At 43.3% G+C, this 23,931-nt stretch overlaps 1 protein-coding gene across 5 annotated transcripts in view; it reads right to left on the bottom strand.

Moving 5' to 3' along the window:
* mast4 (microtubule associated serine/threonine kinase family member 4) overlaps positions 1 to 23,931 on the bottom strand; it is a 173,450-nt gene that overhangs the window by 12,323 nt on the left and 137,196 nt on the right. For 3 of the 5 annotated variants that reach the window (XM_031803041.1, XM_020457728.2, XM_031803044.1), the window contains 20 exons: positions 23,694 to 23,763; positions 22,189 to 22,267; positions 20,913 to 21,070; positions 16,793 to 16,868; positions 16,360 to 16,569; positions 15,778 to 15,879; positions 15,184 to 15,316; positions 10,291 to 10,352; positions 10,113 to 10,204; positions 9,053 to 9,261; positions 8,669 to 8,807; positions 8,113 to 8,245; positions 7,690 to 7,855; positions 6,290 to 6,391; positions 5,141 to 5,263; positions 4,917 to 5,032; positions 2,026 to 2,147; positions 1,575 to 1,783; positions 1,132 to 1,359; positions 206 to 432 (listed from right to left, as the gene is read on the bottom strand). In XM_031803041.1, coding sequence (XP_031658901.1) covers positions 206 to 432; positions 1,132 to 1,359; positions 1,575 to 1,783; positions 2,026 to 2,147; positions 4,917 to 5,032; positions 5,141 to 5,263; positions 6,290 to 6,391; positions 7,690 to 7,855; positions 8,113 to 8,245; positions 8,669 to 8,807; positions 9,053 to 9,261; positions 10,113 to 10,204; positions 10,291 to 10,352; positions 15,184 to 15,316; positions 15,778 to 15,879; positions 16,360 to 16,569; positions 16,793 to 16,868; positions 20,913 to 21,070; positions 22,189 to 22,267; positions 23,694 to 23,763 — 2,756 coding nt within the window. The remainder of the gene's footprint in view (positions 1 to 205; positions 433 to 1,131; positions 1,360 to 1,574; positions 1,784 to 2,025; positions 2,148 to 4,916; positions 5,033 to 5,140; positions 5,264 to 6,289; positions 6,392 to 7,689; positions 7,856 to 8,112; positions 8,246 to 8,668; positions 8,808 to 9,052; positions 9,262 to 10,112; positions 10,205 to 10,290; positions 10,353 to 15,183; positions 15,317 to 15,777; positions 15,880 to 16,359; positions 16,570 to 16,792; positions 16,869 to 20,912; positions 21,071 to 22,188; positions 22,268 to 23,693; positions 23,764 to 23,931) is intronic. The other 2 variants (XM_031803042.1, XM_031803043.1) reach the window with 2 other exon arrangements.

Raw genomic sequence — 23,931 nt, 5'->3', positions numbered from 1 at the left:
CTAATGTTCCTATCCACCCAGTAAGTCCAGCAGGCTAATGTTCCTATCCACCCAGTAAGTCCAGCAGGCTAGTCTATTTTTATGGGTATATAACAGTTATGAAAGTTGTATTGTGAATTTGTTTTGTATTTAAACGTGTACATGACACTGCAACAACATTTCCTCATAGGACAATAAAGTCAGTAAAGCAAAGTAAAGTTCTTACCCAGACTGTGTGGTAGACCGTGTAGACATCACGATCGCATGCGTACACCGGGATGGCCCGCAGCGTAAAGCCAAATTTCTTCCCCGAGCTGTGGATGATGATTGGATGCCTAGGGTTGATGACGCCGAGGGAGGAGTCTCGGCTGGGTGAGGAGTCACGAGAGGAAGGGTCAGAGGAGAGAGAGTAGGGGGATATGGGGCTGGCCAGTGGGGACACCGCAAAGATATCTGGAACAAGAGACAAATATAGATTGTCATTTGCAATTACTGAAAACGTCTGTAAATATCAAAGTCGGCCTTTAAGATATCTGGAACAATGAGAAACACAATTCTAATGATATCTGTACCACTAAGAGACACATTAATGAAGGGCATTATTACTTGGGGAAATAATGTGGTCATTGTGATACAATCAAGGGACTAATCTGGGAATGTGAGAGCAAAATAAATGTTGCCATAGACATTTTATATAGCACACCATCAATTTTTATGCTAATTTTATATGATGAATTTTCCAATTCTTCAAACCAAAATACCCAGTGGAGGTTAATTTAAGGTTAAAACACAGACACGCATACAATTGTCATTGTCATTTCTATTGATCTGTCTTCCTGTAGCTCTCCCCTCAATAGCCAGATGTTCCTATACAGCCTGGAATCACTGTACCCCTGCTGGGAGTGCGACATGAGGGGATTTACCCTTAGGGGGTGTTTTTCTCAGCTACTACCTCAGTTACAGGCTCCTCTTCTGTGCTACTACATACACAGCCACTCCATAAACAGTAGCCTCTTCCCAGCAGCAGCCGTGCCGGGCCAATTTCACACAGATCTAATGGCCTCTCATCTCTCTCACACTCTGCTCTTTAACCATCCTTAAATCGAAATGCTGGAGATCGCAGGGGTAGGGTGTGTGTATCGTCTGACTCACCTCCAGGGATCATGAGGGAGAGGGCACTGGCTGAAACAGACTTGGGGACTTTGGCAACAACACCATGCTTCTCCCCATGTCTATCGGGCCGCAGGCCGCCATTCTGGCCTCCATGCTGGCCTCCATGCTGGCCTCCCTGGTCCATGGGGGTCTTGGAGGAGGAGTCAGGGCTGTCTAAGCCCTCCCCTCTGGAGGGATGCAGGTCCAGGTGCTCAGAGAAACTACCTACTGACCAAAGAAGAACAGGTACAATGTCCCATCATTTTTTTTTATTTTTTAAACTTAGTCAGGCACATTAAAAACATTGAAACAAATCCACGTGATACCCCCCATTACTTTTCTTGAATATCAACTGAACCAGTCAACAGCCAACATGATGACAATTCTTCAACACTATCCCTACATCTTCTACCAGCTTTAACCAGTGCTTGAGGCCTCCATACCAGAGAGAGTAGCCCCGCTGTGGGTGCTTCCGGGGGTAGTTGCGTCAGCCTCATCCTCTTCTATGGAGAAGGCCAGTTTGGTGGGTTCCCTTAGAGCCAGGGACATCTCGTCTCCGTCCTCAGCTGAGATGGCGAACTTGGGGAGCAGGCCGGGCGGGCGAGGGCCCATGCTGGGGCTCTCTGTGTCTGAGGATTGAGTGAGGGAGGGCCTGGGGGGAGAAAGGAGGAATGGATAAATATCAACCCCCATCAGAAAAAACATTCAGGAAATACTAGCTAACTATTATAGATGTTGTACTGACAAAATGTTAATATAAGCAGGTTATGCACTGCCATGTTTGTCTTAAGGTATTCTGAGACCCTGCAATAGCGGGGGAACTTAAATAATACCAAAAGTGTGTGAAAATAATAGATAGTTTGAGTATAGCAGAAGTGATGTTGTGAGGCGTACATTTCAGTGAACTCCGGTGTCCAGCTCAGAGAGTCTACAGTCAGAGGGCTCTCACTCTTCCTCTCCTCAGGCTCTCCCTTCCCCTCCAGCTGGCCACGGGACAAGTCCAAGCTGCTGTACACCTACACACCACACAGACAGACAAACAGTTAACCCTTTACACTCTAAATTGAAATGTTTCTTACAGAAGAAACGCATATGCATAACAATTGTAGCAATTGAAAGGGAACAGTTTGGAGATTATGGGGAAATTAGGACAACAGTTCACCTGGCAAGAATGAATACAAACATTACACTGTTCATTTTACATTTACTGTACTTTTTGCTGCATTTGTTGGTAATGAAATCTGAGAATACATTCAGTAACATGAGAATATTCCTCGATAATTGGGGAAGTTGCAGCATAAGACACAGAAATTACAAGGGTTTGATGTGAGGACTGGTGTCACACGTCTTCAAAGTGTGCCAAGTCATTTCGATGCACTTTATGACTCAAGGATGACAAACTATAAGGTGTTTATTCCTCTCTTAGCTGTATTGTTGAGGATTTAGAGCAGGGGTGTCAAACTCATTCCATAGAGGGCCTAGTGTCTGAAGATTGTCTCTCCTTTCAATTAAGACCTAGACAATCAGGCGAGGGGAGTTCTCTACTAATTAGTGACCATAATTCAATCAATCATGTACAAGGGAGGAGCGTAAACATGCAGACACTCAGCCCTCCATGGAATGAGTTTGACACCTGAACTAGAGCAAGTGCACTTGTAGATACTTTGTTTGGGACTCAACCCTGCATCCCCGCCATCACACAATGATCCATTAGAAATTGTGCAATTTGAAAGCCTGTTCTCTTGCCAACATGACTAGCTAAGTTATAAAATATGATATTACAGTTTTAGGCTTCACGATGCAATTCAGAGAAACAGATCGTAATTTTGGTGTGCATAGAAATGAGTCATGAGCGCATTCAGGTGCGTGTGCCGGGGTGAATTTTCTTAATCGGCAATCATAGGCTCCTTCTGTTCAGATAAACCCAGGGTATGACAACATGTCATCTTGTAACTGTACATCAAACATAGTGATCATAAACGTTGACACTGTATATGACGAGTTATATGGAAATGTAAAGTGCACATTTAGACTCAATGTGTGTTTGGCTTGCTTGTATGACAGAGGTATTTATTATAATCCTCAACATCTTTCAAAATACATAGTCCTCTTAAACTCTTCACTCAGACAAAACATTTGCAAAAGTTGCCCAATGAGAGGGAGGGATGGGAAAACCCATACAGAGCTGTGAAGCACAGAGCCAGAAGTTATGTATAGTAGGGCCAGGAGTTATGTATAGTAGGGCCAGGAGTTATGTATAGTAGGGCCAGGAGTTATGTATAGTAGGGCCAGGAGTTATGTATAGTAGGGCCAGGAGTTATGTATAGTAGGGCCAGGAGTTATATATAGTAGGGCCAGGAGTTATATATAGTAGGGCCAGGAGTTATATATAGTAGGGCCAGGAGTTATATATAGTAGGGCCAGGAGTTATGTATAGTAGGGCCAGGAGTTATATATAGTAGGGCCAGGAGTTATATATAGTAGGGCCAGGAGTTATATATAGTAGGGCCAGGAGTTATATATAGTAGGGCCAGGAGTTATATATAGTAGGGCCAGGAGTTATATATAGTAGGGCCAGGAGTTATATATAGTAGGGCCAGGAGTTATATATAGTAGGGCCAGGAGTTATATATAGTAGGGCCAGGATGATACCAGTATCGTGATACTCGTTAGTATCGTGGCAAAGAAACAAAACACAAAGCGGATTTGACTTCTTCAGGAAAACAGCCCTAATGTCGGAAACAAACATTATGTTGTCATCCAGAGTCACATGTATTTATTTTCCAAACTATAAGCACACAATATTTTACATACAGCAGGTTTTTTGCCATGAAAAAAAATACTTTGATACTGGTATTGTCACAGCACAGCCCTAATTTATAGCATGTTACTATACTTCCACTGTGTTCCAATTTAGTCATTTATCAGTGCCCAAATGTGCAATTTTCAACCTGTACATGGGAACGAGTGTAGAGGGCTACATACCTGGACACCATGCAGGGACAGACACACAGAGACTTTACAGTCTTTCCTCAGAGGACAAGATTACTACATCTAAACACCATCACTATCATCAATATATCCGTTTAGTATTGGGACACAGAGTCTGATACCATAGAAACCACAATCAGTGGTTCCAAAATAGTGGCAGCAGCCACTGGTTAGCCACAGGTTAGATTATCAGGCGGTGCACAAAAAAACTGGTGGGTAACAAACACTGAAAAAGATCTAGGTAGGTAACTGAATAAAAACTCTTCCTCTGAGACATTCTTCTGCCTTAGAAGGCACTTTGTGCATTATTTTCAGAGGCAGAGTGTACTGCAATGCAGCACAACAATGTGTGCAAGTCTGTGTGTGTGTGTGTTTGCATTGTGTTCTAAGTTCTACCAAAATAGATCTGATTTGCAGCAGAAAATGTATGCAAAGCCGAGTTCTACATAACATGCTGCAGGGGGGTTGGGGGGAAAGACGCAAAGAATGTAATGGATAGAAAAAATCTATCATGTTGGGTTTTCATTGAAAGCTGCAGATATTTGTATGAACTACATATATTTTCTGTTGAGGGTAACTACCTCATTGATCCACCATTGTTTTTCAATCACATGGAGTAATATGGAAGTGAGTAAGCATTAAGTACTTGAGCGAATCTTTTGTAATTTATCGAGACAGAGAGGAGGGGCGGGTAGAGTGGGGGGGGAGATAGAGAGAACGAGAGGGGGGTTGAGTGTGTGTGTGGGGGGGGGGGGGTAGACAGAGAGAAAGGTACAAAGAGAAAGACAACCCACCTTGGAGAATCTGTGAGAGCAGGACGAGAACTGACGTAGCTCCACGTTGAAGTCTTCATCATTGGTATCCTCCTCTTCTTCCTCTGTCTCCAAGTGATGGTACCTATCCGATCGAGCTGTAGGGATAAAACATTAGTTACGATCTTTACTAACTTTCACTTTTGAAGTGGCTGTATTCTATAGTATAGGTTAGTGTATATTTTGAGAGCAGGAAGTAAACTCACTGTCAAAGTAGCTGGTGTCATCCTCTGACTCCAGCTGAGGGATGAACTCAGCCTTCTGTCTCAGCAGACTGTCCCAGTCCAGAGTGTGGAAGAACTGGTGGTGCTTCACCTCATATGCACCACCTAAGGATGGAAGGACATGCAGTACACATTAAGAACACAGAGACACTCAGAGATACACAGATATCTTGCACACAAAAGACTAGTGAATGCAAGCACTACAAACGCACTCAAACACACTTCCGCTCCATCCAAGATAAAGGTTGACATTGGACAGCGGTGGCACTGCCCCAACACAAAAGGAAGAAGTGCAGACGCTAACATTTCTTCCTCGCTTTATCATTGGCTGGCACCCAAAAGTCGTATCACCGGCCATAAATTATGCAGTGCAATTTCCTGCCGGTGACCTTTGAGGAAGAGACGGAGGACCGCCTGCTGAATGGTTCGACTCGACCCAGGGGATTGGCTCTGATGAATGCAGTCCTGTGTAACCTGATTAGATTGAATCTGCTACGCAGGAGACAAAATCTACATCCTAAATGGCCCACTATTCCCTATGCTGCACTACCTTTGACCAGAGCCCTATGGGCGATATAGGGAATAGGGTGCCATTTGGACATAGTCAAACAGTGGGCGGCCCGTGGTCTCCGGTCAGGGACAATGTTTACGATCCGCAGACGCTGATGATGCGTGACCTTGCCCAGGTCGACATTCCTGAGGGGGCCCATTTACAAGGCAGTATTGTTATGTGATAAACTGTTCCGCCTCTTTGGTTGACCCAATTTACCCCTCCTTATGTTTAAATAAAGCGCTGTGATGAGAAGCCACATGGACAGTTATGGGAATATACCAGTCTGTACCTGGACTATTTTATCTGAGGAGAGAGAATGCTCCCTGGTAGGTCATAAGTGGTTGTAAACCTCAACAGTAAAAAGGTTCCTTTGTGTCCTGTGCTGAGTTTCAACAAACTAAAAGTAACCCAGATAAATGTGCCAGAACTGTAGGTTCTTTACACATGGTCCTTCCCAGCACGGTTCCATCAACTATGGTGAATGTGAAACCAGGCCCAGCCCAGTACAGCTTGGCTTGGCTCAGTAGTGTGAAAAGGGTATTTGTGTGTGGCATGTGTTGTGCACAACTTGTGACTACCTGTGCCCATCCTCTCCAGGGGGTTCTGTCTGAGTAGGAGGGTGATCAGTTCCTGGGAGTCAGCAGGGGGAGCGTCCTCTCCCTCCGGCCAGTTGATCTCATCTGGGAAACAACACATACTCAGTCCGTTAGCACTTAGTAATATCCCAGAAAATACATATCCTGCGTTAACTAGCAGTTAGCAATATCCATGAGACAACACATACTGAGTTAGCTAGCAGCTAGCAATATCCCATAGACAACACATACTGAGTTAGCAGTAAGCCACAGTTTTAACAGTCCCACAATTATAATCTGATTAATGCATGCTATTGTGCACTTCCTTAGACAAAGGTCATATTGTTTATTATTGACAACCTTCACTACCTCAAGGATGAGAAATTCAATTCATTAGTGTCTGTTCTCCAGTACTAAAATAATGTGTTATCCAGGTCTGAAAATGATTGTGTCTGCATGTTTGTGTGTATGTGTCTGTGTGAGTCTGTTCATGTGTGTTTGACCAGTGTAGACCGCTAGCAATAGTTAAGAAATACCAGTGTACACCAAACCAGTAGAGTCTGTGCCATGCCACGGTTGTCTCTTTGACGCCATGAGGCCCCCATTTTAATCAAATTTGGGAGTGGGGCTTGAATATGCATGGTGGCCCTCAGGCCTGAGCAGCGTGGCATTCAGCTCAGTGTGTTCAGAGCCCTTTAATTAACACTGGGTCTCTATGGTCTAGTATGATGGAGAGCACACCAAATCTGTCATGGCACCACATTAATTAACATTGAGCTTATGTGTAAAGGATCAGTTTACAAAGAACATCACATGCTGACATTTTAAACTATTTTTTCTTATTCATTGCATAGAATAAGTAGGCGAATACACCATGTCTGTGCTATACACTTAAAATGGCTAGAAAACAATGGCCATAAGGAATTTGGCACAATATAGAGCACACCAAATCTGTCAAAGCACACCATTAAATTTCATAGGATAGATAGAGGGGGCTCTCTGACGTTCCCTGTAACAACTTCCACTGCTGTCATTTTTTTATGTCTTATTCCTTTATTCAGCATAATGTGCTGTATATTTCAAAAGGCTTGAACACAACAGGAAGTTACCATACATTTGAACTTGAGAAATGTCTTTAGTTTTAATGTAAGCCACATCCCACACAATTGGTTTTGTGCATAACATGCCTTGATCCCAAATAAATGGGAAAGATTGGCACCATCCAATTCCATACTATTTAGTTAGATATTGCCAATCTTTCCCATTCACCGGGGATAAAGACCTTCAGATTTTTCTCCTACTTAGTCCTGCATTGATGTCAATGTTAAGTGAAATTTCAACATAATTGGAATTTAGGATTCGCCCTAAATGTCAACTCAAAAAGAGAGAAGAGTGAGACTGACCACTGATGACCTGTCCGAACAGTTCTTCTGGTGTGTCTCCAAAGAAGGGTACGCAACCCACCAGGAACTCATAGAGTATGATGCCCATGGCCCACCAGTCCACTGGTTTCCCATAACCCTGTCTAAGGATCACCTCTGGAGCGATGTACTCTGGGGTCCCACACACCTACACACACAGACAGAAGGCAACAGGTACTAGTAGTACGTATTGGTGAAGCGTTGAGGCTTGAAACTGCCATATATGATAAACAATCACCTGAAAGCTATAGGTATTCAGTCTGAGCACGTCAAAGTGTTCAAACCGGATACCGTAACGGTCATGTTCTCTCTGCTTGCTTGTTTTAATTATGAGAAACTATAAATGAGTGAGAAAGACTGGCCTATACTGTAGGTAGAATGCCAATCCATCTCTACACACTGTACCTGTTTATCAGAGAACTCTCGGGCGTCCTTCTCTATGTGTCCCTCATACAGGTTAGTGGTCATGTTCATCAGGCCCACCTTGGACAGCCCAAAGTCTGTCAGCTTGATGTGGCCCATGGAGGTCACCAACAGACTGAGGGTGGGGGAGATAGACACGAGCATCACATAGATACCAATGAAGATAGATCTCAGAATACAATAAGTAAATGAGTGACATCTGTGCCTCTGCATCTGCTTTGCTTGCTGTTTGGGATTTTAGGCTGGGTATCTGCAAAAAACTTTGTGACAATTGCTCATGTGTAAAGGGCTTCATAAAATAAATGTGATTGATAGACATCAATGACCAAAGTGACTGACTATTTTAAAAATGTAAAGATCAGCAGTCTGAAGGGTGTCTAACCAGATCTGTTCATGCAGTCTTGCCAACTACTATGACATGTGTTGTCTTACCAGGGTAAGCAGCACTAACAGCACCAACAGATCTGAGATTAGACTATATCTATCTACATTCCCAGTGATAGTAGCCGACTATACTATAGCGATATTAGAGACTGACTTGTCTGGTTTGAGGTCCCTGTGGACGATGCCATAGTTGTGGAGGTACTCCAGAGCCAGCACCGTCTCAGCAAAGTACATCTTGGCCATGTCCACAGGCAGGGGGCCCATGTTCTTTAACAGGTTGGCACAGTCACCGCCTAATGGCATACAGACACAGAATTGTCTTACAGAGTTAATTCTGACATTAAAATACTGTATACTACAATGAAGTACATTCAACATATGATTAATCCCAACCCAAAATGGGTAATACTTTTGGTAAATAATAGGGCTGAACAACATTAACCAGTAATTCTAGAGCAGTTTATCCCCCTGGTGAGCTTCCTGTCTTCCACAGTTTTGGTAAGAAAGAAAAGTAAGAAAAATAATCATGGCTGCCTACCTTCCACATACTCCATGACCATGCAGAGGTGCCGTCGTGTTTCGAAGGAGCAGAACATTGAGACCACGAAGGGGTTCTCAGCGAAGGTCAGGATGTCTCTTTCCACAAATGCCTGCTGGATCTGGTTCCTCAGCATCAGGTTCTGTTTGTTGATCTTCTTCATGGCGAAGCGCTGCTTGGTCTCCTTGTGGCGCACCAGATACACAGCCCTGTTACAGAGAGAAGACAATACATCAGACACACTGTTCAGACTGAGGTAAATCAAGCATATATTGCTCGGTCAGAGAATGACATTGTTAGTCATATGCAGGTAACTGCCAAAATAAAGAAAACACCAACAAAGTGTCTTAATAGGGTGTTAGGCCACGAGTCAGCAGAACAGCTTCAATGTGCCTTGGCATTCTACAAGTGTCTGGAACTATTGGAGGGATGCGACAATCATATAATTAGGAATTAGAATCGTAATTTAATAGGATCTCTATGGCGACACCATACTTCCACAATAAATTCCATCGTATGTTTTTTCGTTAATGGAGGTGGAAAAAGCCGTCTCAGGCACAGCTCCAGAATCTCTCATAAGTGTTCAATTGGGTTGAGATCTGACACACACCATTTAAACTCCCTATGTTCCTTTGAACATTCCTCTTTCAAAGTCATGGCAGCCACAATGATGGCGAAATGGGCATTTTATACATGACCCTAAGCATGATGGGAGATTAATTGCTTAATTAACTCAGGAAACACACCTGTGTGGAAGCACCTGCTTTCAATATACTTTGTATTCCTCATTTACTCAAGTTGTTCCTTTATTTTGGCAGTTACTCTATAAAGATGGATTGAAATCACACATTCATAGCTCTGTTGACAGGGAACACATTGTCAGTCCCGTGGTAAACTTAAATCATGGACAGGGCCATGAATTGGAGATGGAAAACATAATTGAAAAATGTCCTTTGTGTAAACCCAAATCACATACCCCATTCAAACACTAAATAACAGCTGAAACAGATCAGAATTCCATCATAACCGTCCTCACTGATACCAGAGAGGTTGCTCTCACCCGTAGGCTCCGTTGCTGATGAGTTTGTTCATCTCAAAGTCCATCTCGCAGGGCTTTCGTCGGGATCGCAGGGCCGCGTTCAGACTCTGGGACTGGGAGGACAAGAGGAGAGAAACTTTATTCTACTGAAATAATAACCTGCAACTAAAAACTTGAATAAAATATGCTGAATACTCACAGAGTCATCTGTCTCGGGTGTTTCAGCTATCCCACTATCATAACTGGTCATCTGAGCAATTTCTAGAGGAGCAGGACCGAGAGAAACAACATGTCAGCATTTCATTCAACTTCGCCATTTCAGCATTTTCACCTTCAGACACAAAACAGTGCCCTTTGAATCCAGATGTCTTCTATATACTCCAACATTTAGTCAAAGCCTATAGAGAGTACTGTATATTAACACACTTTATTTGGCAGTTAAGAAACAGTCTGTTGAGCGGAGTCTGAGAAATCCTACAGGAGGGGAAATTACATGGAAACCAGACGAGGCAGCAACACAAACACATGTCGGACATCCATTAAGAAAACCACAACTCCAGAACACTCCTGTGTGTGCGTGTCTCTTGCGTGTACATTCGGGTATGCACATGCATGTGTGTGTGCATCCCCTCCCATCAGCACTGTATGAACAGCAGGAGCTAGCGAATCAGGAGTGGGTTGTTCGGTCATCCCAACAGTGACCCTAAACACATTTCTAATGTAACTTAGCATCTGTCCCTGCCTAGGAGGCTGCTTCCAGCGCTCCAGGCTACTGGGCAAGAAAAACACACAGGATAGGCCCAGGGGAAATGAGTCAAGAGACATTGGCCAATGAGGACGGAGGTTAGTGAGCCAGTCTGTGTCGATCTGTTTCAGCTCTATAGGGAGACCATTTGTTCCTAATTAGTCAGAATGAACGCTGAGGTTTGAGTGGAGAGAGGAGAGGCACATTAGGATGGCAGTCAGTTCAGTTCAGTACATTACTCTACGCCACCATCTTAGAACTTCTCTATTCTTGTTATATTAGCCTTGCTAGTTATATTAGCCTTGCTAGTTATATTAGCCTTGCTAGTTATATTAGCCTTGCTAGTTATATTAGCCTTGCTAGTTATATTAGCCTTGCTAGAAAAGTTAACTGTAATGCTGACAATATTTTGGTCATTGGGTAGCTGGTACTTCTTGTACTAGTTCTTCTGTAGTAGTAATACAAGTCATTCATCTTATCTAAAAAAAGAATTCTGCTCCAGCAATGCTTTCAAAACGTTAAAGACCAATATCCAAAACATAATTAGGATTTATTTCAATGTTATTATTTTCTCCCAGTACATTACGGAGGGAGTTTCACGAGGATGTTAACGTTAATTCAAATGTAATAAATGATTTGCTGATGATTACTCTCCTCCAATGAAACGAGATCAAGAAACCAATTTAGGCTGTAGTGTTCTGATGAAACTGGTTGGGCGAAGTAGATTCACGATCAGAAATGTTATGCCAATATTCTCATCAGGTCATCAATGTAGCGTTGACAGGCACTTCGAGAACAAAGTGTGAGAAGTGATTGGATGATATACAATACAATCTTTTCACCTCACTGAATAATTTATTTAAAAAAAACACTGTTTTGCAATGAAGGTCGACAGTAGCCTCAACAGCACTCTGTAGGGTAGCACCATGGTGTAACCGGAGGACAGCAAGCTTCCACCCTACTCTGGGTACATTGACTTCAATACAAAACCTAGGAGGCTCATGGTTCTCACCACCTTCCATAGACTTACACAGTAATTATGGCAACTTCCAATGGACATCCTCCAACCTATCAGAGCTCTTGAAGCATGACCTGACATGTTGTCCACCCAATCAAAGGGTCAGAGATTTAATCTAGTACTGAAAGCATCAGCTACATCTAGCTAGCACTGCAGTGCATAAAATGTGGTGAGTAGTTGACTCAAAGAGAAACAATCTGTGAACAAAATCATTTCTTAAATGGAGGAGCAAGAAAGGGGTAGCTATATTTCAATATAATTTATATATTTTTTTACTTTCACTTACTTAGCTAGCAAATGCAGCTAGCTAGTTTAGCCTACTCAAACACCCAGCTCAAACAGATAAATGCTATGTTAGCTAGCTGGCTATGACTATCCAACACAAGGAACCCTTCCAAGTCAAGGTAAGCTTTTGGTTTTATTAATTTGATTGTCAACGGAGCCCGCTGGTGTAACTGCTAAACTGCTTACTGACTGTACTGCATGATTTTAGCAGGTTTACTAACACGTTCTAGTAGCTATGTTGACTTGACGTTAACTAATATGGTGACAATGATATAGGCTATGTGTAGCAGTTATGATATGAAGGTTTGGCTTTGAAAGGTTTTTCGCATGGTCACAGACAGCTGATGTGTCGTGTATTGAAGTCCACAAGCGAAGGCAAAAGGTGAGAGGAGGAGAGCACGTAGATGCAAGAAGGACTCCACCGAGCTGTTTATATGTGGCTCTGAAAGGGAACTGTTTGCGTGTGATCAGGGGTGTACTCAGACCGCCAATTCTGTTTAAAAACATTTCTTAAACAGAAGCAAACGGAACGAAACGGGGATAAACACACCTGAATCTACCCAACAGAAACTCTTGTTTGCAACTGTTGGACTAATGATTACACACTCGATCAGTCTGAACGCGGCCCTGCGATCCAGGCGAAAGCCCTGCGAGATGGACTTTGAGATTAACAAACTCCTCAGCAACGGAGCCTACGGGTGAGAGCAACCTCTCTGGTATCAGTGAGGACGGTTATGATGGAATTCTGATCTGTTTCAGCTGTTATTTAGTCTTTGAATGGGGTATTTAAAAAAAAAAATCTTTGATATATTGAATGAGCTAATTATTTCAAAAGGCATAAAATATATTTGGTTGTAATGTTATGTAATCAAGGGTGGTCAACCATCCTCCAGGAGAGCTCATGTGCAGGCTTTTATTCCAGTCCTCTCTAACAAACCACATTTCAAATCAAAATCAATTAAAATGTTATTAGTCACATGCGCCGAGAACAACTTACGAGCCCCTAACAGACATCGCAGTTTAAAAAAACACGAGTAAAAAAATAAAAGTAACAAGTAATTAAAGAGCAGCAGTAAAATAACAGCGAGACTATACACGGGGGTACAGGTACAGAGTCAATGTGCGGGGGCACCGGTTTGTTGAGGTAATATGTACATATAGGTAGAGTTAAAGTGACTATGCATAGATGATAACAACAGAGTAGCAGCGGTGTAAAAGGGGGGGGCAATGCAAATAGTCTGGGTAGCCATTTGATTAGATGTTCTGGAGTCTTATGGCTTGGCGGTAGACGCTCCTTCATCTAACCACTTTTTTATTGATTGAATCACGGTGCTTCCTGCTTTAATTTTTGCTTGCCAGCAGGAATCAGAAGGATAGAATTATGGTCAGATTTGCGAAATGGAGGGCGAGGGAGAGCTTTGTACGCGTCTGTGTGTAGAGTAAAGGTGGTCCAGAGCTTTTTTCCCTCTGGTTGCATATTTAACATGCTGATAGAAATTTGCTAAAACAGATTTAAGTTTCCCTGCATTAAAGTCCCCGGCTACTAGGAGAGCCGCCTCTGGGTGAGCGTTTTCCTGTTTGCTTATGGCGGAATACAGCTCCTTCAGTGCGGTCTTAGTGCCAGCATCAGAGACTTCCTTAGATATAGTGAACCAGCTGATACATAGTCAATCGCCACTTGTCTTACCAGACGCCACTGTTCCGTCCTGCCGATACAGCGTATAACCAGCCAGCTGTGTGTTGATAATGTCGTCGTTCAGCCACGACTCCGTGAAGCATAAGATATTACAGTTTTGAATGTCCCCTCGGTAGTTTAATCTTCCGCCTAGGTCATCGATTTTATTTTCCAAAGATTGCACGTTTGCTAGCAGAATGGATGGAAGTGGGAGTTTCTTCGATCGCCTACGAACTCCCAGAAGGCAGCCTGCCCTCTGGCCCCTTTTTCGTCGCCTTCTCTTCATGCAAATGATTGGGATCTGGGCCTGTTCGCGGGAAAGCAGTATATCATTCACGTCAGGCTCGTTGCAATGTCCCATACATTGGATACGCAAATAAACTGGAAGTATCTACAAAACCAGTTCTGAAGCCACATAATCCAAAAGAAAGGTTACATAAAAAAAATAACTGTTTGCGATAAACTTATTTGGATTCATCGAGATTGTATTAGTTGGGATTCCATTCAATGGTGAAATAATTTTTTCAGTCAAAAATAATTGTTTAAATGAATTGTTCAAGAAAGTAAATAAATGTTGTATGACCTTATTCAGTGTTGGTGGAAAGTTTTAGGGATATATGAAAACAATCATGTTAATAATAGTTAAACAGTTAATTACAGGGTACAATATATGTTTTGAATTGGCTACCTAGCTATTAGTCTGTTCTCTATCATATTTTATAGGCCTACCTGCCTGCCGCTGCAATGTCTGACTGTCTCTCTCTCCTTGAGCAACGGCCCACTCCTCTCGCACACATGCAGGTGATGTGCGCAATCACGGACGCACTAAAAAATATATTTTTTTTAACTGTGCCTAAAAAATGTACATCAAGATTAACTATTTGATATATTTCCATGACTTATCCAAAACGTTTTAGATTTGATAATTTTCTTAAACTTTTCCCCGCCTGGAAAACACAATTTTAAAAGTCAAGGATTTCCATGACCGTAAGAATCTTGTTAAAAATATTGGATTGATGCAAGCGTGGCTTGAGGGAGTTTCCACCATATTCCTCACACCAGTCCATTCCTTTTAAATCAATGAGGGGGTGTGTACACTTTGGGATACGGGTGAAAAATTGGAACGTAGCCAGTGTTATCTGTAGAACATGAATATCAAGGCTAGCACATCTTAGGTTTTACATCACAAAATAAGTTATTTTCTACATTACTTAGCAGGCCACCACTGGAATGAGTTCACAGCCCCTTGCAGCTTTCAGCAGAAAGCACTCTGTTCAATCTGAATGTGTGATGTTTGGCTGCACCTCCACTCATGTTGGTTTAGGCACTGTCTACCTGCCCAACTCCTACAAGGTCAAACCTGGCATACCTTCCAGGGGGTCCCGTGTGAGCCCCAACTGGCTGATGATGTAGCGGGGGATGTCAGTCTTGATGCCCTGGCCCTCTTTGGCGTGACCCTCGGCAGCCTCCAACAGATGGTAAAACTCCTCTGGATCAAACTCCTGAGGATAGGACAACACAGGGACACAGGTTTCACTACAACACTTCTGGAACTCTTAGTTTTATGTTTCAATAGGCATTGTCTGAGTGCTGTTGGCTTTTCTCTGGGTTGATAATGTAACAATCAATAGCAGGAGCGCGAGGAGGATGCATTGAATCTGTATGGCTCGTCACCAGGTCGCAAGCCTCCTCTTTATACAACAGAGACATGGATGAGATGTCTGTCAAATGACTCACAAAATTTAAACCTAGTTTAGATAGAGCTACATGGTCATTTGTGTAGTTCTGATTATCCGTGGGACAGAAATAAGTCATATTTAGTATTAATGCCCAGAGATTTGACTAGTCACACCACATGGTCAGGAAAAACTCCTGTCCCTAGTATAATTAGTGCAATATGTGTGAGTGAGAAGTCATTGCCATGTGCTTGGTAGCTAACTAGTGACAATCAGGCGAGACATACCAGGCATTCCAGGAGGCGCGCTGGCCTGGCGATGACGATGAGGATCTTCTTTACCAGCTCTTTGATGAAGTTCACCTCCTGGCTCTCCGACCGGGATGTGGACTATACACACAAAACAGAACACACTCGCTCAACATTTTATACAGACCTGTGAGCTGATCAGTGCTCGGGACTGGAAGTACCATTAAGTAAGAGGGAGGGATTATCATAGTAAGCCTGCATGAGGGGAGAGGACACAAGCAATACAGAATATCTATATTTGTAATAGTGCTTAAAAAATGACTTTGAATACCGTAGAGGTAAGAGAGCACTGTAAATCAAATCATTTTGGTGAAAGAATCTGCTTGATTGTACCAAAATCCTATGCAGTAATGTGTACCGATATTGTAATTACACTGTGTTTATTACCATGGTAAAAGGTTCATGTATTTTAAAGTGGGGCAGGTGGCACCACACTATTCTTTATTGCTTTCTTTCCTCGTCTACTTTCCTTCATTATGCCAGATTATTCATATGGGAGTAGACGACACAAGGAAAGGTAACCACTTAACATTACTGAGCTGCACCAATAGTGTCACCCACCTCCTGGAATAGCTTCTCCAGCTTGTCGGTGAGCTCACAGAAGTAGCGCGAGGTGACGTGGCCCAGGCGGCTCTTCTCCAGGCAGTCGCGGACCAGCTCGATGATCTGATGGTGGGCAAACCCCAGCACACCGTCTGCCAGCGGCAGCACGCTCTCCGGGGAGCTGGTCCGGATGATCTCCTGGATCCTCTCCTCCATCTGGGCCGTGGCCTTGAGACATGGAGGGGTGGAAAAGGTTAGAAGGAGAGGACATGAGAGAAAGAGGGTAAAAAGGTTTAAAGGTGGTAGAAAGTGGTGGCAAAAGTGGTCAGAGGGGGTAAAAAGTTTAGAAGTGGCTAAAAAAGAGCAACTATTTTGTCACTGTGTAATAAACCTTATGTAAGACATTGGCATTTTGTTTTGATACCAAATGACAGGCGACAAGGCCCCTCACCTTAGGAAAGCGTTCCTTGTAGACATGGTTCATCATAATAATCTCATGATCACAACAGGATGGGGATCTTCCAGGGCTGCAAACAAATAAGAATATAAAGGAAAGCAGTACTTATATTACAACACATACTGTATCTTACAGCAGAAAAATGCATTGATATACAGTGCAGTCAGAAAGTATTCAGACCCCTTGACTTTTTCCACATTTTGTTGCTTTACATCCTTACTCTAAAATGGATTAAATAGAGTACCCCATATTGACAAAGCAAAAACAGGTTTTTAGAAATGTTTGCACAGTTACAAAAAATGTAAAACTGAAATATAACATTGACATAAGTATTCAAACCCTTTACTCAGTACTTTGTTGAAGCACCTCAAGCTCTGTCAGGCTGGATGGGGAGCATTGCTGCACAGCTATTTTCTGTTCTCTGCAGAGATGTTCAAATCGAGGTTTCAAGTCCAGGCTCTGGCTGGGCCACTCAAGGACATTCAGATACTTGCCCCAACGCCACTCCAGCGTTGCCTTGGCTGTGTGCTTAGGGTCACTGTCCTGTTGGAAGGTGAACAATCACCCCAGTCTGAGGTCCTGAATGCTCTGGAGCAGGTTTTCATGAAGGATTCTTGTACTTTTCTCTGTTAATGTTTCCCTCAATCCTGACTAGTCTCCCAGTCCCTGCTGCTGAAAAACATCAACATAGCATGCTGCCACCACCATGCTCCACCGTAGGGATGGTGCCAGGTTTCCTCCAGACATGATGCTTGGCATTCAGGCCAAGGAGTTCAATATCAGACAAGATCTTGTTTCTCATGGTCTTTTGGCAAACACCAAATCAAAACAAATGTTATTGATCAAATGTGCCGAATACAACAGGTGTAGTAGACCTTATAGTGAAATGCTTACTTACAAGCCCTTAACACACTTTTTTGGGGCATTTTCTTAAAACTCAGAGATAAGAAAAACAAATAATTCAAGAGCAGCAGTAAATAATAGCGGGGCTATATACAGGTTCAGAGTCAATGTGTCAATGTGCGGGGGCACCGGTGACGAGGTAATTGAGGAAATATGTACATGCAGATTGGGTTATTAAAGTGGCTATGCATAGATAATAACAGAGAGAAGCAGCAGCGTGGTGGGGGTGCAAATAGTCTGGGTAGCCATTTGATTAGCTGTTCAGGAGTCTTATGGCTTGGGGGAAGCTGTTCAGAAGCCTCTTGGACTTAGATTTGGCGCTCCGGTACTGCTTGCCGTGAGGTAGCAGAGAGAACAGTCCATGACTAGGGTGGCTGGAGTCTGACAATTTTTAGGGCCTTCCTGACACCGCCTAGTATAGAGGTATAGCTTGGCCCCGGTGATGTACTAGGCCGTACACACTACCCCCTGCAGTGCCTTGCAGTCGGAGACTGAGCAGTTGCCATACCGGGCAGTGATGCAACCCGTCAGGATGCTCTCGATGGTGCTGTTAAACCTTTTGAGGATCCTTTTCCTGTAGTCCACAATAATCTCCTTTGTCTTGATCATGTTGAGGGAGAGGTTGTTGTCCTTGCACCACACGGTCAGGTCTCTGACCTCCTCCCTATAGGCTTCCTCATCGCTGTTGGTGATCAGGCCTACCACTGTTGTGTCATCAGCAAACTTGGTGTTGGAGTCGTGCTTGGCAGCGCAGTCATGAGTGAACAGGGAGTACAGGAGGGGACTGAGCACACATTCCTGAGGGGCCCCCATGTTGAGCATCAGCGTGGCAGATGTGTTGTTACCTACCCTTACCACCTGGTGGCAGCACGTCAGTAAGTCTAGGATCCAGTTGCAGAGGGAGGTGTTTTGTCCCAGGGTCCTTAGCTTAGTGATGAGCTTTGAGGACACTATGCTGTTGAACACTGAGCTGTAGTCAATGAATAGCATTCTCACATAGGTTTTCCTTTTGTCCAGGTGGGAAAGGGCATTGTGGAGTGCAATAGATATTGCATCATCTGTGGATCTGTTGGTGAGTATGCAAATTGGAGTGGGTCTAGGGTTTCTGGGATAATGGTGTTGATGTAAGCCATGACCAGCTTTTCAAAGCATTTCATGGCTACAGACGTGAGAGCTACGGTCAGTAGTATTTAGGCAGGTTACCTTAGTCTCTGTGCCCAAGAACACTATGGTGGTCTGCTTGAAACATGTTGGTATTACAGACTCAGACAGGGAGAGGTTGAAACTGTCAGTGAAGACACTTGCCAGTTGGTCAGTGCATGCTCTGCGTACACATCCTGGTAATTCGTCTGGCCCTGCGACCTTGTGAATGTTGAACTGTTTAAAAGGTCTTACTCGCATCGGCTGCGGAGAGCGTGATCACACAGTCAACCCGACGAGCTGGTGCTCTCATGCATGTTTCAGTGTTACTTGCCTCGAAGCGAGTATAGAAGTTATTTAGCTCATCTGGTAGGCTTGTGATACTGGGCAGCTCTTGGTAGGGCTTCCTTTTGTAGTCTGTAATAGTTTGCAAGCCCTGCCACATCCGACGAGTTATGGAGCCGCTGTAGTACGATTCGATCTTAGTCCTGTATTGACGCTTTGCCTGTTTGATGGTTCGTCACAGAGTATAGTAGGATTTCTTATAAGCTTCCGGGTTAGAGTCCCGCTCCTTGAAAGCAGCAGCTCTACCCTTTAGCTTGGTGCGAATGTTGCCTGTAATCCATGGCTTCTGGTTGGGGTATGTACGTACGGTCACTGTGGGTACGACGTCCTCAATGCACTTATTGATAAAGCCAGTGACTGATGTGGTGTACTCCTCAATGCCATCGGAAGAATCCCGGAACATATTCCTGTCTGCGCTAGCAAAACAGTCCTGTAGTTTAGTATCGGTTTCATCTGACCACCTTTTTTGAAAGACCGAGTCACTGGTGCTTCCTGCTTGAATTTTTGCTTGTAAGCAGGGCATAGAGTTATGGTCAGATTTGCCAAATGGAGGGCGAGGGAGAGCTTTGTACACGTCGGTGTGTACGGAGTAAAGGTGGTCTAGAATTTATCCCCCTCTGGTTGTACATTTAACATGCGGATAGAAATTTGGTAAAACTGATTTAAGTTTCCCTGTATTAAAGTCACGGGCCACCTGGAGCGCCGCCTCCGGATGAGCATTTTCCTTTTTCCGTTTTCTTATGGCGGAATACAGCTCATTGAGTGCGGTTTCAGTGCCAACTTCGCAATGCGGTGGAATGTAGACAGCTACAAAAAATACAGATGAAAACTCTCTAGGTAGATAGTGTGGTCTACAGCATACCATGAGATACTCTACCTCAGGCGAGAAAAACTTTGAGACTTCCTTAGATATCGTGCACCAGCTGTTTACATAAATGCATAGGCCTCCGCCAGTGTCTTACCAGAGGCTGCTGTTCTGTCTGGCCGATAGAGTGTATAACCCGCCAGTTGCATGTTCTTAATGTCATCATTCAGCTACGACTCGGTGAAACATAAGAGTTTTTAATGTCCCATTGGTAGGATATATATGCTTTCAGTTCGTTCAAGCGGACTGTCATGTGCAATTTACTGATGAGTGGCTTCAGTCTGGCCACTCTACCATAAAGGACTGATTGCTGGAGTGCTGCCAGGGATGGTTGTCCTTCTGGAAGGTTCTCCCATCTCCACAGAGGAACTCTGGAGCTCTGTCAGAGTGACCATCGGGTTCTTGGTCACCTCCCTGACCAAGGCCCTTCTCCCCCAATTGCTCAGTTTGGCTGGGTGGCCAGCTCTAGGAAGAGTCTTGGGTGTTCTAAACTTATTCCAATTAAGAATGATGTGTCTATTGAATTGACCACAGGTGGACTCCAATAAAGTTGCAGAAACATCAAGGATGAGCAATGGAAACAGGATGCACCTGAGCTCTATTTTGAGTCTCATAGCAAAGGGTCTGAATAATTATGTATGTATTATGTATCTGTTTTTTTAAAAATAAATGTTCAAACATTTCAAAAAACCTGTTTATGCGGTATTGTGTGTAGATTTCTTAAATCCATTTTAAATATAATATATAAAAAATATATTTATATATATTTAATAAAACTAAATAAAAAGGACTGTCATTTTCAGCAACTGTTATTCCCAGCATCCTTAAAGGTGTATGACCTTGCCGGGCCTACGTACATACCTGAGACTGCGCGAGCGGGGTCGCATTGGTGCTGTCCCCCTCCGTCGGTCGTCCCCGGCGATGCTCTCGGTGCAGAAGTGCTTGGAGAGAAAGTGCAGCTCATCCGGGGTGGGCTGGAAGGGTAGCTGGTGCAGCTTCTCCTGTGATGAACAGGACGACTGGAAATGAAATGAATATACATTGAACGAGAAAAGAAAAGATAAAAAGGAGAGGCTAATGCTTTGATTCATGTTTTTTTGCACGAGAGAATGACAGATACCAGGAGAGTAGCATGTTTGTTCTGACTGTTGTGTTTATTTGATTGGGTAAATGTTCATTACGGTACTGATGCCCTTTTACAGTGTCTTGAAAATGAAGGACGAACTTATGGGTGCCAAAATGGTTGCAACGGTATAGTAGATGAAAGCTAACAAATTACTGTGAACATTCCCATTTCTCCTCATTACATTGTTCTCAAATCCAATCCAAATAGGGATTCAATTTAAACTAAACATAGCCTGGACAAACAACACAGTTGCTGGTGTTAATCCCGCTCTATGGTAGTTCCCCCTAACCGGTCGCCCTCACCAGCCTCCGGCAACATGTTAAGTATTTATCAGCTCTAATTGATGGTCCTCAAAAAACATGGCCGTTAACAAACAACCCATTACTTTGTGTGTGACGGCTTGTTTACTTTGTGTAGTCTGCCATGGGGTTGTGTAGTCTGCCATGGGGCCTGTTTGTGTGTGTGTGTGTGTGTGTGTGTCAGAGAGTTGACCGTCGCCTGCCTGTGTGATTTGAGTTTGTCAGTAAACAGAGCAGAGTTATGTGTTTGTGTGTGTGTTTGTGTGTGTGTGGGTGGCCTAGCTGTGTGCCAGGGCCATATTTACTCCAAAACAAATCTGCTGGCCCTAAATACAGCGTCTGGTGGTATGTGTCAGCCTGCGAGAGACTAGCGGGAGAATGGCACCAATCATCTCTGACTACCAGTAGCCTACAGTACAGCACAGTACAGTACAGCACAGCACAGCACAGTACAGCACAGGTGACTGAAGTACAGACTAGAGGATGCCCACCAGATGATCATTTCACATTGAAACATCTTTATTTTAACGATTCTTGAATATCCAGTGATCTGGTACAGTATATGTATTTTTAGATTGAAAGGGTTTTCCATCAGTATGTGAAAAAGTTAGGTTAAAAACTACCTTTTTGGCATTGCTTTTTAAAAATCTAGCTAACACATAATATATTTTGTTTTCATGGCCTTTAACAAATTGAGTGGTATGGTACATACAGAAACAGTGGAGCTGGGTGTGTTGGTGCCATAGCCAGAGGAAGGCAGAGAGGCCAAAGACCAGCGTCGTCCATCAGTCCTGCTCAAACACACAGACAGAGATAGAAAGAGACAGACGTCATCATAAACTCAGAAACCACCCATAACTAAATCAGTAATATGAGAACTGTAGTTAACAAAATATAAAAATAACTATGAATGATATTCAAAACAAGACTACTCAAAGCTCCAGGATTTTGAATAACATACCTACACTACAAATGCACAATGTTCTGGATGACCTTTGACCTATGTGCAGAGTTAGGTCATTTGCAACCTTTACATTTCCGGAAGAATAGGTAGGAAAGACTGCTTTTCAATAGCCTACTGCAGCATTTACAGTGGATTACATTTGAGTCATTTAGCAGACACTTTTATCCAGAGTGACATACAGTAGTGAATGCATACATTGTCGTACAGGTCCCCCGTGAGAATCGAACCCACACAGGACAGTTTCCTTGATCTACGCTACCTGCCACCCACATCTTTTTTATTTGACCTTTATTTAACTAGGCAAGTCAGTCAAGAACAAATTCTTATTTTCAATGACGGCCTAGGAACAGTGGGTTAACTGCCTTGTTCAGGGGCAAAACAACAGATTTGAACCTTGTCAGCTCGGAGATTCGATCTTGCAACCTTTCGGTTACTAGTCCAACGCTCTAACCACTAGGCTACCCTGCCACCCCAACCTACCCTGCCGCCCCAACCTACCGAGTAGTGAGATGTCTTCTGTTGCACTAACCAATAACACTGAACATTGATACAAACTCAGAGGAATAACGTGTGGGGATAAAATGTAGGGAGAGCTAGAAACGCATCAAACAGAATTTTAATCATTCAGGTAAAATGGCATGGTAACAATGACGTTGTGTGTATTCATAGACATGAGTAACAGGAAGAAGAGCTATGAAGAGCTACGATGTTTACATGACAAAAGTCCTAAGATGACTTGTCTGGTCTGTGGCACTGACGGAATCATAGCAATAAATAAACTGTTAAAAGTCATGTTGAGTGAAGGTTGAACAAAAAAGATTTCAGGCTTTTTGTGAAGACGTGGAGAAAAGCACTTCAGAAAACACGAGGAGTTTGAGTCGGAGTCTGATGATGGTAAAAGACTGAACCCTTGAACCTGCCTGTGATTTCAATCTCTGTATAGAGAGCCTGTCAGAACACAGTGAGATCCTGCCTTCGCTTCTCAAAAGAACCGTTGCCTGTCTGCGGCAGACAATAATAGCACCACAATTGGGCTTCGTTGTTTAAAAAAAGATAAATGTTTCTTTTAAGATTCATATTTCCTATGTATGCCTCAATTCTCATACCATTTGTCAGATAACCACCAAGATAAAGTACTACTACTACTTTACTACTTTACAACTGCCCATAAGCATTTTATTGCAGACTATTGGTATGCTAGTTGAGTAGAGTTACGGAGAAAAGGTTCAACTGGCATTGACTTTTACTAATACCTTCGTGCAAATGAGAAGTGGGCTGAGGCACTAGGAGAGAAGTTTCTGGGGCTGTCTTGAGGACTCGTTCCTGTTGTTCAGAGAGGAAGCAGAGAAACAAGAGGAGATTACAAGTTATTAAAGAAAACATTCCAGAAACTTGAGACAACTTGAGGCATTTTAAATGAATCAAGGAAATAATAATACTGAGGCTACAGCATAGAATCAAACCCATACCAAACCTATATAAAGACTTGGT

This window comes from Oncorhynchus kisutch, linkage group LG23 (genome assembly GCF_002021735.2).
Source record: "Oncorhynchus kisutch isolate 150728-3 linkage group LG23, Okis_V2, whole genome shotgun sequence".
Lineage (NCBI taxonomy): Eukaryota > Metazoa > Chordata > Actinopteri > Salmoniformes > Salmonidae > Oncorhynchus > Oncorhynchus kisutch.
This window is presented reverse-complemented; position numbering and strand designations above follow the sequence as displayed.